Source organism: Nothobranchius furzeri, chromosome 13, assembly GCF_043380555.1.
Source record: "Nothobranchius furzeri strain GRZ-AD chromosome 13, NfurGRZ-RIMD1, whole genome shotgun sequence".
Classification (NCBI taxonomy): domain Eukaryota; kingdom Metazoa; phylum Chordata; class Actinopteri; order Cyprinodontiformes; family Nothobranchiidae; genus Nothobranchius; species Nothobranchius furzeri.
In genome coordinates, this window is record NC_091753.1 from 44,409,503 (window position 1) to 44,426,949 (window position 17,447).

General features: G+C 40.6%; 2 protein-coding genes across 2 annotated transcripts in view; both read left to right on the plus strand.

Moving 5' to 3' along the window:
• Positions 1-4,289, plus strand: part of fndc3a (fibronectin type III domain containing 3A) — a 71,446-nt gene extending 67,157 nt beyond the window's left edge. Inside the window, 3 exon segments of the mRNA XM_070543204.1 lie at positions 1,661-1,708; positions 1,711-1,784; positions 3,813-4,289. Coding sequence (XP_070399305.1) covers positions 1,661-1,708; positions 1,711-1,784; positions 3,813-4,136 — 446 coding nt within the window. The 3' untranslated portion in view covers positions 4,137-4,289.
• A 4,876-nt stretch (positions 4,290-9,165) lies between these two features.
• mlnr (motilin receptor) lies at positions 9,166-15,650 on the plus strand. Its single transcript, XM_015951318.3, has 2 exons — positions 9,166-9,996; positions 14,269-15,650. The coding sequence occupies exons 1-2, from the start codon at positions 9,213-9,215 to the stop codon at positions 14,574-14,576; spliced, it is 1,092 nt and encodes a 363-aa protein (XP_015806804.1). The 5' UTR covers positions 9,166-9,212; the 3' UTR covers positions 14,577-15,650.
• Positions 15,651-17,447: the final 1,797 nt, after the last annotated feature.

The window sequence follows — 17,447 nt, forward strand, 5'->3', positions numbered from 1 at the left end:
AAGGTTTGAAGCAGATACGAGGTTATGGTGAAAACTTTGGAATAGGATCGATTTTAGGAAAAGATTGAATTGCAATTTTTCTAGCAGAAATTGCGATTTCGGTTCAATTCACGATTTTCTGCAAACAAAGGTCCAACATTAGCCTGCTAAGCCATCCTGTAGATTGAGTGAAAAGATGGTCTAGATTCTAATCTAGTACAACAAATCATTCACATTAATATTTACTTTTTAATCATACAATAAAAACAGTAAAAGCTTTTAATATTTTCTCCCATTATTGTATTTTTTATTTTTTATGTGTTTGTGAAGCACTTGTGCTTGTGATTTTTATCTAGAGAGGAGCTTTATAAAACCATGTTCTACTCAAAAAATGCATGGAGGAAATCTGTAGGTAGAATAGCTTTTAAATGCATTAAATAACAAAAAATGCACAGTTTTCCCTGCATTACCAAGGCAGGCTGGCTGCACGTTTTTCGAAGCTGTCTGATAGTTTTTCCTGACTAAAACGTCAACTCTGTGAGAGAGAGACACACGCATTCTGACACCTTAGCTTGTTTGAACTAACGTGTGCCATCAGAAACATTCAAACCATTTTTAAAAGAGAAGTCGAGCTTTCTAGTCAACTACAGTGCGCGACGCCGCACTCGCTCTGATGAAGCATGAACCAAGCTTAGAAATCAGCCTGAACCAGCTCCGATGTGGGAGGAGTCTCTCTCTCCCTTACTCAACTACGTTCTCTCTCTCTGTGCCGGGCTCACCTACGGTGCCATTATTATCGGCTCTAGCAGCGCTGTGTGTGGGAACATAAAACAGGGAAAATAACCTGAACATGCAGCTCTGGCAGCTGTGGAGTTGGGCTCGGCTCTGGACTGTACATCCCACCTCCCTCCCCCACGCTGGCTTTTGCCGCCACCGTAACACGGGGGAAAACCACGGACGTAAAAAAAAAAAGTTACACAACTGATCCTGGATCAGTCAAAACCACAGCTTTGACGGTCACGTGATCATGCTGTTTGAAATCGCATTTTCGATCCAAAAACGATGGATCGTTCAGCCCTGCTTTGGAAAAAAGAGAAAAGCTTTAAGGAAATTTATTTACACGGACATTAATTGGACCCCTTGTGGAGTTAAAAATACATTTGTTTGTTATTTTTGTTTGTTTGTCTGAGATGGCTCTATCCTGTCAATGGAAGGCTTTGGATGATGAGTTGGACGTTATTCAAAAGCTTTTACTGTCTGACCCAGAACAATGTGATTTTCTGCCAGCAGTACGATGAATGCTAGCTAGTTAACGGTCAACAAGATGGCAGGATTGCGGCATAGCTGTTAGATCTGTATTATTGATAGTCGTAATAAACATTCCAAGGTTACAAAAAATTGCAAAAGAGAATGAAGCATTTTGAAATGTATTAAAATGCTGTCACCAGATTGCTGTAGAGTGGGAGGTTAGTAAAGTTTCTACCTTAAAAACCACTGAAACCAGTTTGAAAGCAATAGCTTAAAGCATTAAAAACTCTTTAAAGCTGCTTAATCAGAGCTGCAGTTATCTGTAAATCCAGATCTTACTCGAAACGATTAATTCATTTTGAATCAGCTTCTGATTTATTTCTGATTTTATTGACTCATCTCTTCCTTCTTGCTTTCTACCTTCACTCTTCAGCCCCTAAATTGGAGCGTCTGGACGACAACTCTTGCGAAGTCACATGGGAGTCCTCTCGCACATGAAAGGGGACCCAATCAGCTACAGCTTGCAGTGCATGATGGGAAACACGGAGTTCAAACAGGTACTGAAATTCTGCTCCTGTTGTTCCATCCTCTATTACCTTGAGCTGACCCACCGTTCATCACCCGGGTGTACCCAGGGCCGTAATGTTTTTTCTCCGCCCCTCTGCAGCACTGCCACTGTTGACTTTAAATTGCACATTATGTGAAGGTCATTGATCCATGAGGCATCGCAGGTGTCTCACCCGTCTCCACGTCCATCCGTCAAGGTGGCCTGCAGCCATGTTAACTTGGAAAAATGGCAACAGCCAGGCGTATGCTAATCTCACCACATCACATCTTGCAATTGAATCAGGAAGCTGAAATATGAGGCTGTCCTTTTTGTTTTTCTATTGCGTCAGAACTGTTTATGAAACAGGATCATCAGCCAAGAAATTTTACGATTGGTAAAAGTAAACTAAAATCAGAGCCCTACGCGGGACTTTAGGAATGTGTATTGGTGAAATTCTGGCAATTCAATTCAATTCAAAAATACTTTATTAATCCAATATTTGTATTAATCAATACAATGCGTATCATGGCACAGGGGAGACAATACGATATATCACGATATATTACGATACATTCAGCCTGACGATATTAGCAATTTTTTTTTAGACTGAATTTATTGTAGGAAAATACAATGAACAGTCCAAACTGATGCATAACATGTCTACCATGAGGTATCTGAACCATAACAGGGATTTACCTTTCAATGGTGGAAACAAAACCCGTTGCACACTGCTGCCAACTAGCGGTCGGTATTTGAATTGCACCAAAAAATAAATAAATAAAACGCAAATGTTTGCATGTAAATTCTTCCCAAATTTGATACACGGCTTTTAAATATCTATATAATATCGCTGGAAAAAATATCACAATATATTGCCATATCGATATTTTCTTACATCCCAACTGGACTTTTTTGTTCTTACTGTATTTACGATCATTACCGTCATAAAGTGATTATAATATTAATGCGAAGAATGCATGTTGTACTGGCCTCCAATCTGCTGCTGTATCCGCTTTTGTTTTTGCCTGTTTGCTACTTTCAGCACAGCTAGCTTCTCGCCATCATTTGTCAACTCCAGGGCGGTGGTTGCATATCAACATATCTAATTGTCGAAAAAAAAAGGCTATTACGTTACAAAAAGCTGGATGATATCTGCGATTTTTAAGATTGAATTTAATTGGAAAACTCAGCCAGACGCTTCTAAGACATATTCAGCGTCATTGCAAAGTCCCGTTGTTCCATCAGAACGAAGACGGTAAGAACTGCTGCCACCTAGCAGCCAGAGTTTGAGTTACACCGTACAAAAGAAATACAACAAATGTTTGCATGAGAATTCTCAATTTAAATATCTGTACACTTCTTTTCAATATCGATTCATTATCATAACACAAAATATGTTGATATTTCACTTTGTTGATATTTGTTTTACCTCCTTACTGCTGACACTACTTCTCATCCTGCGATCCTGTGCATTGTTGCCATCACATGCACTCCCATCACAATTTGGCAACAGAGGCAACAAATTACATCAAAATTAATTCACATTAATAAAAAAAAGTTAAAAAGGTAACTTTAGTTTCTTTAATGGATGCTTTGCAGTTTTGGCTTGCTTTTAGCACCCCCTAGTGTCCGTTATTAGAACCAAACAAGAAACTTACCCCGCTGAAATGTTTCCTCGGCCATCATTAGTGTCTACAGGATTGATTCATCACTAAACCACACAACTCACAATCTAAAACATGCAGGAAACGTGCTGGAAGCAAACTCCACATGACGGCATGTCAGCTCCACTTTACTAAGTCCGACGGGTACTGGACCGGCAACTCTGAAGTTGCAAGTGTGGTATTCTGGCCACAGAGGGCGGTGGGATCTGAATGGCATTTCATTAACCCCTTAGAAAATACTGGCACAAGAAAACGTTAGAAAAAATTGCATAGTCTGACTTAAAGATGGTTGGAAATGAGCCACAAAAAAATCCTTTTCTCTCATTTCATATCCAGTGTTTAATCCTTCATCTCCCCCGTCTTCCTGTTACCAGGCCTACAAAGGTTCAGCCACATCCTTCCTCGTCCAGAACCTGCAGGCTAACAGCGACTACCGTTTCCGAGTCTGCGCCATCAGGCAGTGCCAGGACGCCACAGAGCTGAGCGGCCCCTACAGCCCCACGGTGACGCTCACCCCTCAAAGAAGCGAGACTGTACAGAGTGGCGGCGCGGCCGGCTCAGGGTCCAGAACTGGCACCGAGTCCAACCGAACCAGACAGAGCCTGACGGACGAACAGTGTGCTTTCCTCCTCCTCATGGTTTTCGCCGTCATCGCCATCCTCATCGCTTTCGTCATCCAGTACTTTGTAATCAAATGAGGAGCTAGTGCCACCCAGCTGCAGGGTTATAGCTTTATTCTTCCCCCATCTCTCTGCTGTTTTGTATTCTTTTGTTTTGTACTTTAACTGTTTACCGGTTCCAACAGAGTAATTGCATTCGCTGAAATGGGGTTCGGTGGTGGGGGGGATGTGCTCGTTCTAAACTGAAGGTGTAACACCTGTGATACCTTCTGGACTCTCCTGCCTTCGTCACCCTGCCCCAGGTTTGTGGTGCCCATAATTCAGTAGAAATTCTGCTCTATACTGATTAGCCTCTTGTGCAAAAATGAACTCAGAAAGCATGGGGGGGGGGGGGGGGGGTTACATGTTATAAGTATAGAAATCGTTGATATTTATATTTCCATTTCTAGTATCTAACTGTTTTTGATAAACGTGTTCCAAAAATAGCACATGGGCTCGTTGTTAGCCTATGTGCTATTTGTTTGCAGGACCTGATGGGCCAGTGTTTGCACAGTGAGGTGTGTGTCCTGATGTGTGTGTGTTTTCTGTATGTAGTTTGTGCCACAGCATAGATGGCTGGGTGAGCTTCAGGGCCAGTTATTGTGGCTTAAAGCCCCGCACACACACCCCAACCCACCCCACCAATGCAGAAGGTTAAAAGAGTCCAGCAAGAGAAAAAGCAGGAAAATAAAAAGTTAACATATAACAATGCTATAGAACGCTCGTTTAGCACTTTCAAACCTTTTTTTGATGTTCAGAATGTTTAAGGATGCAAAAATGACTGGAGAATTGTTAGTATATTTTTGTACAGTAAGGACACGAGGATCTGTAGGTTTTTGGGAAAATACGTATAAAGTCAGAAAACAACAAAAAACCAAACTAACAGTGGATTCTAATAATTTTTACTATCACATAGTTATACTGTAGCTTGTTTTTACAATCATGCAGCTGCTTTACTCTCAAATATTGTTGTTCAGCACAAAAAATGTATGCTTTCTTGTATGTTGTTGTTTTTTTGTCATCTCCCCCCCCCCCCCCCCCCCCCATGACGGTTGATTTTGCACCTTAGTGGAAGAAAATCTTGACTGACTGCATTCTTTGGTCTTGTGATGCATTTTATGGAACACACTTTGAGATTGTGCGAGCCCTATTTGTGTTTTTTGGGTGTTTTAAAAGTTGTAAAATCACGTTTTGTGTCACTGAAACAGCTAATCAATCCATCGTTGGGGAAGAAAAAAGTAAAAAAAAAGAAAAACTGTTGTTTCAGAGGCCTTAATTGGAGAGATAAAAAAGTCTGAAGGATTTATTTCGTACTTTTCTTTTTAAGTTTTGATGTTTTCTGTTGTTTTAGTGTTAGAAAACACTAAAATGTGTTTTATTTTCTTTTACTTTGCTGCATTCGTTCGGTATTAGTTAACGTGTAATCATGAGAGAAATGAAAAGTAGATCTTGATATTAAATCTTTTCTTTTGTCAGGTCATACATGCGTGAAGTATATTTTTTATAATACTGAAGTAATATAAGTTAATACTCTCCACAGAAGATTATAAATCCTGAGTAGTCATGAATCACGGGACACAAATGATGAATCTGTTATCATGCAAATTAAAATTAGCCTTTCTTCTCTGTATGTTGGGTATTTGTAACATTATTAATCCTGACCCTTCAGCGGTAATCTCTAGGTGTTGTTTGGTTCCTTAAATGCAGGTACATTGCAAAACGTCAAGAGTAATTACATGATTTGGTCCTTTGGTCTTTGTCATTAAAAAAATTCATATTCCTATTTTTGATAGCAAATGCAAAGTGTGCCATTTTAACACCTCTTCACCATGGGCTCACCACCTTCTGGCTGGAGAGAGACTTAAGAAAATGCTACAAAACATAGTAAAATATGCACAAAACAGACCATTTTTATGTCATTTTAATGTTTCCAGTTACCTCATACACCGTACATTCCAAAAAAGAAAATGTTATACATACTACCAAACATATCACTTTACAATGTTCGTTATGGGAAAATGTATAATCATAGATGTGTATCTAAATTGTATCTGTATAGCCATGATATCTACAAAGGATCCATGCACAATAAAAAGATTTATAATTCTTCATTATGGTTGGAAGTTTGAGCTTGTTTGTCTGATTTCTTATTGGTTTTAATGCAGGCCAATGGAATGACACAGATCGTAATATTCCATGTTTCTGTTTAAAGGTGTAATATGTAAGATATTTTAAAGTGAAATAATTACAACAATCCCAACGTCTCGCCATGTTTGAAGGAAGGTTACATTGTAACTGATTTCCCTCAGCTGGTTGGGTTGTCAATTTTTCTCCATTCAAATGGTCAAAGAGGAGCGTTGTCTAATTTTTTTTTGTCTGTGAGCTCCTGGGTTTGCAGAGTCTTCGCTAGCAAACAGTCAGGCATTTGTAAATTGACACTGATAGGCAAGATGCAGCAGCATTTTGTAAAGATCCTAAGCCAGTAATAACCTAGAAGTAATTTCTCATACCCCTAAGAAGCCACAGCATTTTTTTACTCTAAAGTCGGGTAAAGAAAGCTAGAGACTAACCATGCTAACTGAATTAGAAGCAAATTGTTGGCTATAAAACAAATCAAGCTAATTTTATAACCACTATGATTACAACCGTGAAATGTATTTTTCTACTTACCAACTTGTGTATGAGTCGTGGCTTGTCATTAGAATTTTCTCGTTCTAAGCCGTCGCTAGCAACAGCCATGAAACTCATGGAACGGTAGTGAGAAACTGACTTGAGTGTTTACAAATGTCCACCCTGGAGAGGTTGCTAGTTCATCGCATGAAACACACACACACACACACACACACACCTAAGGACAATTAAGAGAAACCAATCAACGTGTTATTTTTGGACTGTGGGAGGAAGCCGGAGTACCCGGAGAGAACCCATGCATGCACAGGGACCCCAGGCCAGGATTCAAACCTTGCTGCAAGGCAACAGCGCTAACCACTGAACCGCTGTGCAGCCCAGCCTGTTGATCAAGAACAAAAATAAACCTTTTCAAAGTCACTAAGACTTTTTCATATGATCTAAGATATTTAACTAAAAGTTATAATTACGTTTTAACTATTTTTTTTACATGAAAACAAAAATGTAAATCTTTGCCATCTTTCTTTCTTTCTTTCTTTTAGTCACTTTACTGCCACTCTTTTCTTTCTTTCATTTTGTCACTTTACTGCCACTCTCTTTCTTTCTTTCTTTCTTTCGTATTTTGTCACTTTCACTACCACTTTTTTCTTTCTTTCTTTCTTTCTGTCACTTTTACTGCCACTCTTTTTCTCTCTTTCTTTCTTTCTTTTTGTCACTTTACTGCCACTCTTTTTTCTCTTTCTTTCTTTCTTTCTTTCTTTCTTATTTTGTCACTTTCACTACCACTCTTTTCTCTTTCTTTCTTTCTTTCTTTCTTTCTTTCTGTCACTTTCACTACCACTCTTTTCTATTTCTTTCTTTCTTTCTTTCTGTCACTTTTACTGCCACTCTTTTTCTCTCTTTCTTTCTTTTTGTCACTTTACTGCCACTCTTTTTTCTCTTTCTTTCTTTCTTTCTTTCTTTCTTTCTTTCTTTCTTATTTTGTCACTTTCACTACCACTCTTTTCTCTTTCTGTCACTTTTACTGCCACTCTTTTCTCTCTTTCTTTCTTTCTTTTTGTCACTTTCACTACCACTCTTCTCTTTCTTTCATTTTGTCACTTTACTGCCACTCTTTTTTCTCTTTCTTTCTTTCTTTCTTTCTTTCTTTCTTTCTTTCTTATTTTGTCACTTTCACTACCACTCTTTTCTCTTTCTTTCTGTCACTTTTACTGCCACTCTTTTCTCTCTTTCTTTCTTTTTGTCACTTTCACTACCACTCTTCTCTTTCTTTCATTTTGTCACTTTACTGCCACTCTTTTTTCTCTTTCTTTCTTTCTTTCTTTCTTTCTTTCTTTCTTTCTTTCTTTCTTTCTTTCTTTCTTTCTTTCTTTCTTTCTTTCTTTCTTTCTTTACCTGATTGCTGTCATCAGCGTGTTTACTAAGCAGAACATCAGTGATGGAGGGTGGTGTTGCCATCATGGGATTACAATTCCCACGTTAAGCAAGCAGGTAGCGACAGTGGAGAGGAAAACCCCATTAACAGGATGAAACCTCCAACAGAACCTGACTCATTATAAGTAGACTTCCTCCACAACTCACTGGGGGTTTGAGAAGACAGCACACACACACACACACACAGAGAGAGAGAGAGAGAGACAGGTGACTGCCCCTACTGATGTTCCTTGACTCCTCAGGGTTTCACCACAGAGGTCTCTCTCTCTCTCTCTCTCTCTCTCTCTCTCTCTCTCTCTCTCTCTCTCTCTCTCTCTTCCCAGCTTCAGACTCCATTCTCTGATTCTGCTGCTGGAGCTGCTGATCTCCGTTGCCACTCAGGGGAGTCGACTCCGACCAAGAAAATTTTAAAAGATCCCATTTACGTCTCCTGGTAAAGTTGCCATTAAACATTCATTACTTTTTAAAAGTTTTGTGATTTATTCTTTATTACTAATAATAAACATAAAGACTTGCAATGTTTTTCAAGGCTAATTAAGGCATAGCAATTTTATTTGCATATTTATGTTTTATACCTTAATTGTTTTTGATGGATCTCACAACAACAACAAATGTAAACTGAAATAATTGAAACTTCATGTTGAGCCGTCAGTCAAAAGTAAAATGAAACGTTGTTTTCAAATTCAGACATAACATTGTTTAAAATTTATTTAGAAATAATTAAACAATGTTAGGTCAACTCCAAGAAATAATAATAATAATAATAAACTTATTTTTTGCATATTTGTATTCATTTGGAGCAACAATGGTTGTAATGTAATATAAATCAATGATGAATAATAATGAAATGTAACAGTGTTTAACTTTTTTCTTAAATAGAATTTCCATATTTTAAAGAATTATTTTAGTTTTTTTAATCATGTTCAATTCAAGTGTATATCCTCCTCCTCCTTCTGCTTCTTCTTCTTCTTCTTCTTCTTATTATTATTATTATTATTATCTATTGTCCAGGTGAAGCCATATTTCCTGCTGTCTCTCACTCAGAAACCCATCATGTCCTGGGCCAGACCTGAGGTGGACCTGCATGCTGGTGAAGCAGAGGCAACGAACCCCTACAGCCTTGATGACCACCACTTTGAGGGTTCCCTGTTCCCCACCTCCACCCTCATCCCCATCACAATCATCTGCATCCTCATCTTCATCGTCGGGGTGACGGGCAACACCATGACGATCCTCATCATCCAGCACTTCAAGGACATGAAGACCCCCACTAACCTGTACCTATCCAGCATGGCTGTTTCTGACCTGATCATTTTCCTGTGCTTGCCCTTTGACCTTTACCGCCTATGGAAGTACGTGCCCTGGCTTTTTGGGGAGGCGGTGTGCCGCTTCTACCACTACATCTTTGAGGGCTGCACCTCTGCCACCATCCTCCACATCACCGCTCTGAGCATTGAGCGTTACCTGGCCATCAGCTTCCCCCTCAGAAGCAAGGCGATGGTGACCCGGCGCAGGGTCCAGTACATCATCCTGGCCCTGTGGGGCTTCGCCCTGGTGTCTGCAGCCCCCACACTCTTCCTGGTGGGGGTGGAGTATGACAACGAAACACACCCCGACTTCAACACGGGGCAGTGCAAGCACACCAGCTACGCCATCAGCTCCGGGCAGCTGCACATCATGCTCTGGGTGTCCACCACCTACTTCTTCTGCCCGATGCTCTGCCTCGCTTTCCTGTACGGCTCCATTGGCTGCAAGCTGTGGAAAAGTAAAAACGACCTGCAAGGCCAGAGCTCTCTGGCCCGTGAGCGCTCGCACAGACAAACGGTGAAAATCCTGGGTAAGTCACATCCAAACCCACTCCAGTGACATGAGTCAGATCAGGAAGTAAACATGACTCAGCGGTAATTCTCTTCTCCCAGAACATTGAAATAATTTAACTGAAGAGATGAGCATTCAGTGAGAAAAGGGGGAAGTTTTGTCATCATAAAGAGAATAAAATAATCAGATTTACACATAATTATTGTTTCTTCATGATTTTTAGGGTGTTGATTCCTTCCACACTTTAATCCTTTGTAAGTAACCAAACATCCACCGCTTTGTCAGGAGTTACTCATTAATCAAATCTTTATACGTCATTCGTTTGTTCCGTGGAAACATTCTGGAATTCTACTTACTCTTTGCAAATAACCACAAAGGAATGCATCCTCATAAAAGAACACCCGTAACATGGAGGCATTTTACATCAATTCACAGGAAAACAAGAAAAAAAAAACAAAATCGGGATGGATTTATTTTTTATTGTCTGCAGCTATAAACACGAAACCTGTTTATGAAGTTGGTTTGCATTTCAGTTTTTCTGAAGCAAGAAAAATACCAGCCTGACTAGTTGAAACCTAGATTTTTCTGATTTTCTCCTCTGGCTTAAGAACAACTCCAGCTCAGACGCTTCTCCATGTGACAAAGCATCCATTTCCTCCTGCAGGAGCAGCCTGACACCAGGAGAAATGTGGTGCCACGTAAACTGCTGCTGCTGACATGATCTAGTTAATCAGCCTGCTAATCATGTCCTGCCATCGCTCATTCGGATCGCTTTAATCTGCGGCTCTGTTGCTTTCTGCAAAGAAAAGATTGCATTTCTAATGTCGTTCTTTGGCTGAAAATCAGTGGTGCACCTAGAATGTTTTCATAAGGGGGCCAGTGAAAAATTTGGGGTGGAACACCAATTTGGTTTTTGTGGTAACTGGGAGTGTAGGGGCCGGAATATTGTTGCTGTTAAACGACACGTACACTTGTTTAAAATGGCTGTAACTTGCATTGATTCGAAGCCTTGTTTGTGCGCGTCTCCCGAAATTAACGCAACACATTAGAACCCTGCAATACACGATTAACCAGTAGGTGGAGTTGACAAAGCGAGCGAGACACAGTCACCATGGACATTCCATCTCTGGTTCAGAGGTCTTTCAGAGGTATCTCCAATGCCGCTGTTATCTTTTTCCAGTGGTGGCTGGTGAATTATTTTATGGTGGGGCACATTTTAACAGAACAATAAACAAGAGACTAACAACAACCCACACATCCCCAGTAACAGAACCCCAACAAAATACCTGAAAACACACCAAAATAGAACCAAACAACTGAAAATCGGCTACCCACAATGCATGTCACCTGCTGCTAGTTCCACAGTGGGTGGGGTCACTACACAACGAACTACAAGCCACCAAGTTGTCCAAACATGCTTAAGCCTGGGGCGCACAGGAGACAGATGCCCTGCGCCACGTCACGTCCATGCCATCATTTTAAAAAGAAGCCATTATAGTTACTGAGAGTGGCTACACGGGGAGCGTAACGCCACGTTCCAGAAGCGCCGGTCTGCGCTGTGGCGCTGAAAATAGATGCCAGTTCTCTTTCAAGTGCCGTGGCGCTGCTGTTTACAACAGACATTACGACACGAATGGCTTTACGGTACAAACCCAACCGCCAAAACATGTACAAGCTTTTCATTTTTGAACTTTTGATTTGAAAATATTCTAATAAATAGCGTGCTTACCCATTTTTAATGAATTAGAGTCTCACAAAACACGACAGCAAGTCTGATCAAGTACAAACAAAAGAGTGACTTTCAGCTTCCTGTTCTCAAGTCCCGCGTGATGTTGTGACTGTTGCGCGACTTTCCAAGAAGCGCTCAGCGGCGCATCGATTCCTGTGACCCCCAAACCGCGGCGCTTCTGTGTCACAGTGCATCTGTCTTCTGTGTGCCCCAGGCTTTATTCACCAATAAGTGTAAATTCAGTCTTACCTTTGTTGGTTTATGGTCTTAATAATCCGTATTATATTACAAAAATGCCCTTTTTTACCTGCTGGAGAGTGTTCTAAATCTCCGATGACACATTCCATCATTTTCCAGTTCTTCATAAGAACAAAACTCCACGAGGTGTACTTAGCTGCCCTACAACACAGGGCGATGAACTGTGGGAAATTTCCGGTTCTGTTCTGACCTGAGCTGAGACTCATGATGGTGGTTCATTACACAAGCCTACAATATAACAGAGCAATGCATGCACACCAGCGCCGTTCCTCCCGATTAACAGACAGACCGGGGGTGGGGGGTGCGCGCGCGGTTCAGGGGCCCGCGGGCCGCTGGACTAGACCTTTTTGGATGCATGCTACCCTCTTTCCTTGCTTGTTACCAAACTGCTGGAAGCCCTCGTAGTCTTACAATTCTCTGGTCTTTTGTGACCTTGCAGGACGAGCTGCGCGGAACACTTTTGCTTCTGTTTTGCATCTGAAACATTCTCGATGGGAAGGAAGTTAGCGGGTAAAGCAAGTCTATCATGTTACTGGTGCTTAAGCATCCAGTAGAAAGATGGGGTTAGCCTGTGAGAGCATTGCGTAGCACCATTATTTTTCATTGCATCCAACACAGTGCTCTTCACTGGCTGCCTGTGGATTTTAGACTTAATTTTAAACTCCCTTTAATGGTTTTTAAGGCTTTGAATGGACTGGTTCCAGCTTATTTGATGGAGTTGGTGCAGCCTTATATCCCTGCTGGAATGCTCTGCTCCAAGAGCCGAGTGCTGCTGGTGGCTCCTAGAGCCCGGCTAAAGACGAGAAGGGGTAGGACACTACCTCTATCTGTAAGGCTCTCTCTATCAGTAGCAGTTTTTAAAACAAGGTTGAAGACCCACTTTTATGGTTTGGCTTTTACTTTCTGGGTTGGATTTTACTCTGGTTTCAGTTATTGTTTTAAAAGTTTGAAAATAGTTTAATTTCTCTGTTGCTGTTTCAGCAAAACAAAAATAACACAAAAAATTTTGAGATTTATAAATTTTTTGGAAAATGAACATCAGTGGCATGCATTTTAATTTTTAAGTTTTGAGTTGTTAAATAAATATGTAATGAAAATTTGCTAAATAATTTCATTTATTGGCTTTAAAATTTATGTCTAAATTTAAAAAAAATGGATGTGTGGTCTCAAAGCTGTTAAATACCAAACTGGATCCGAGAGCTGGAATAAATCATGGGAATTGACCTGTTACTCTAAACCTGAGCCCCCCCCCCCCCCCCCCCCCAACACACACACACACTTACTTTAATTATGGAACTGACATTTATGTCCTTATACAAGTTACTGCCACCATTACAAAGTGATGATAGCTTTATCTGCAGGGGCTTCTTGATCAATACTGGTAACTCAGTAATTACCCCCCCCCCCCCCCGCCCCACCACACACACACACACACACACACACACACACACACACACACACACACACACACACACACACACACACACACACACGCACACACACACACACATGCACGCACACACCTGACTGTGTTATTTATTGGAGTTCAGCTGTATTTTCTGTCCAGCAGAGTTTCTGCATCATTTTTTAGCTAACTGGGGCTCGTTTGCTCATTTGTTTGCCCTCGATATGAAAAAGTGTAGTTTAAGTATGAGCTGCAGTTGTATCAGGATACAGGGCTGATGGAGGTGTGTGTTGTTTTAGGACCTCTTTTATGGTTTTGTGTAATGCTGCGGGAGTTTTATGAATCTCACAGGTTTAGTGCAGATGAAAGGACTCTTAAAGAGCCTGAAAATAAATGATCTTAATGATTTTCCAAACATGAACAAGCAGTTATTGTATCTTTTAACATTAGATTTTTTTATTTTTGGACTCAGAGTTCAGACTGTTTGAATGGATCGGGCTGGTTAACACTTTTGGCAAACGTATTTGGTGGATTTTAGTCTAACTAATGTTTGTCGATTTCCTTTTATGCATTACGACAGCCTTTGAGTTAGTTTCCATGTTTCTTATTCAGTTTTGTGGTAAAAATAAAGCCTAAATAGAAGAACGTCAGCGCCTTGTGTCTATTTCATGGCCAAGTATGGCGACTCCTCTGGTTGCTTGGAAACCTGAAGACCACACTTGTTTGTGCGTCATTCTTCCGTTTTAAAAGAATGACAAATTAAATGTTCTGTGAAAAATAAAAATCTATTTCTCTTTAAGAAGTTTAGATATTGGACTCCAGGTGCAAAAAGGCTTCTGGTTGGAGTGTTTTAACTTTCTAACTCCCAGAATGTCTTTTTCTCCACCTCCTCTCTTCAGTGGTGGTGGTGCTGGCCTTCATCATCTGCTGGCTTCCCTACCACATCGGCAGAAACCTCTTCGCCCAGGTGGACGACTATGAGACGGCCATGCTCAGCCAGGACTTCAACATGGCCTCCATGGTGCTCTGCTACCTCAGCGCCTCCATCAACCCGGTGGTGTACAACCTCATGTCCCGCAAGTACCGGGCTGCCGCCAAACGCCTCTTCCTTCTTCACCAGCGGCCCCGACAGGTCCGCCACGGCCAGAAGCAGCTCTGTGTGACGGATCCGGTCTCAAACCTGAATGAAAGCCTGACTGGGGTCTGAGGGGTCAGAGGTCAGAAGAGGAGGAGGAAACTCAGTGAGGATGTGTGGAGGGAAACAGGGCTCAGTTCTTCACAAAACTTCAGTGCAAACTTCATTTTCTCACTGAAATTGACATTTTTGTCATAAAAATAATCGTTTAGAGTCAGATTGTGCAGAAATATAAATTGTTTATGTTTCTAACTTGGATTTTGTTTGATACAGTGAGTTATTTTTGTTTGTTTATTCTCATAAACCCCACATAAAACCGATAAAGGAGAACATGAGTTGATGAATGCAGATTAAACTCAAAACAGGCCCACTTCTGTCCGTCTGTGTGTGACACCGGGAACACCTGAGACCGGAGCGTTGGGATCCGTGAGTACGTGCCGGCCATCTCGTGTTATCTGACATGTTATTATATTAAACCGGCTCTGAGTGAGATTCACGCTGGCAGCCAACGTCCCTGCACCTCCACATTCAAACTAATGGCTGCACTTAAAAGAGGAACAAAGACATCAGGATGCAAGCGGCTGCAGAGCTGATTATTTTTTACTTTGTGTGGTCTTTCAGTTGCTTTTTTTGTACCTCGTCGACTCAAATAGTGAAATAAAAAAGGTTATGCCAGAGTTCTGTTTTTTAAACCGAAAACTCCTGAAATAAATGATTTTTTTTAGGTTCTGCCGGTTTTACGTTCTGTTCTTTGAACGGAGCTGTCACGATTCTGACCATGAATCATCAGGCCTTGGTTTGCACAAATACAAAGAGACGTAAGAGTCCCTCTGGGCTGACTCATCCGCATGACACTGCTCTTTCCTCTTCTTTTTTTAAACCGTTAGTCTCTTCAGTAGAAAAGCGAGTGCAGCCTGTAGGCTCGCATCCTTCAGACTATTACTGCTGCAGGGGAGCAACACGCACAGGTTCAGATCATTTCTTTACTGGTAATAAAATGATTTATTCTCTAAAAAAGAATCTACCTAAAATACAATAAAAAATATCTAATTCATTCATTTTGGATAAAAACAAAAACAAAGCTACACTAAAAGTATGTCTATATGTTTATTTCAGAGTGGCCCTTAATCAGTTTATCTAAATAATCCCATAAGACGAGCGTTCCCTCCCGCTGCTTTATTAAATTACTCTGTCCTGGGATTTTCTAAATGATATTTCCATGAAACACAAATCAGCTCATTATGTGTGTATAAGTCGTTTAACACACTTCTAAATGATACTGCATTAGGCTCTTGTGCATCTGTTCATAATTGTTATTTAATTATGTTATTCTGCTTTTTTTAGTCACAAGTTTTATTATTTTCTTTTGCCAGCTCATCTGTTCTTGTCAGTGTTGTTCCAACCACCAGGTGGAGACAAAGTACTGCATACAGCCAGCACACATAGTTAGTCCCCATATGGAATAAATATGGGCAAGTCGTATGGGTCCCACCAGGGTTTGTCCGCGGTTTCCAAGGTGGCCCCAGACGGGTTTGCCCAGAAAGATTTTTGTCCACGTAGATTTTAACGGGCCCTTTAAGGGTTTTCTGAGGGTTTGACTTAAACACCAGCTCATTAAATCTTTGTGAGCATTTATGAGACACAACGTTGCTGTAATATTACGCTGATTTGCCGGCACAAATGTTTTTTATTTTTTTGTTGCACTATTTAAAATTTATGTTGACCAATAAAAGCTTAGCCATCCTGGTTGGGTCATTCCAAAGACTTTAAAACGAGGCCCAAGTCCTCCTAGCTTGACACTCGGCTTTAAAGGGTTGGATTGGGGGGTTAAACCACCAAATAGTTCCCGAGCGCAGCCGCTGCTGCAGCTCACCCCTCCTCACAGGATGGGTGAAATGCAGAGTTCTCCAGTGTGTGGTGATGATGAGTATTGGGACTTTATAATGACATTTACATTAAAAATGAGATAGAATTAATAAAAGTAAGGTTATATTAATGTACCTTAATAATATTGAACTTCAAGATGGGTGAGTCCATGAATGCTAATTTTCAACGTGTCAAGCTATGTCACTAGATTTTTTTATCAGAGCATTTTTACTTCTATTTTCTATCAGAAGATAATGCAGGAAATAGGGGTAGAAGCATGGACGTCATTTTCACTTTAGAAGTGGGGGGACACGGGTGGGGTGGTGGTGGTGGGGGGGGGGGGGGGTCTTTACAGTATGCTCTAATGGGAAACAGGCTTCAACTCAAACGGTTGTTTTCCGCTTGGTCCTAGAGCTCAACCAGTGTCAATTTAATATAGCGTAATATTGTTTTTGGATGGTAAAAAGTGCAGGGGTCAACAACCCCCCCCCCCCAAATTATGTCCATGGGTAGAAGACTATTTTCACGTTTAGCCTGCATGTTAAACTCAGGGTGACGGATTATATATGAAAAAATAACAAGTTTAAATGGTTTCTCAGTGGACTTTCTCTATAAAGTCAGCTTTACTTTGTGTTTCAGCAAAAAATAAAAAATTGTGTTTTCACATTTTGACTCAAGGGCAATTCAGAGAAGAAACAAAAAGGAAGATCCAAAATGATTTCAAGTGTTTTACGGTCAGGAAAAAGTTAGATTCAAGCTACCTGGTTTCACTTTAAATGTCCAGACAATATTATTCTCCATTTATTATGGAGCGTCCCACAAACAAAGTAGGTACTATAGGGGCCAGTTACCAGACCCCAACAACCACAAAACTTTATAAATAAACATGCAATGATACATTTGTGGTGGTGTAAAATGTTTAGTGCTACAAAATATCAACATAAAAGTTGTTTTATGACAGTAAAAACTCTTTGTAACAAGTCCCAGCTGGTCGAAAACTAATCTCCATGTCTCCAAACTGAGGTTGTTCAAGGATTTTTCCACAACAAGACAGAAATGCCACTTTTTTAAAAACGC

Bases quoted from the DNA above. Each gene is read 5' to 3' on its own strand.
- mlnr (XM_015951318.3), top strand. From the start codon at position 9,213: ATGTCCTGGGCCAGACCTGAGGTGGACCTGCATGCTGGTGAAGCAGAG. The intron at 9,997-14,268 runs GTAAGTCACATC...TCCTCTCTTCAG, and splicing joins ACAAACGGTGAAAATCCTGG to TGGTGGTGGTGCTGGCCTTC.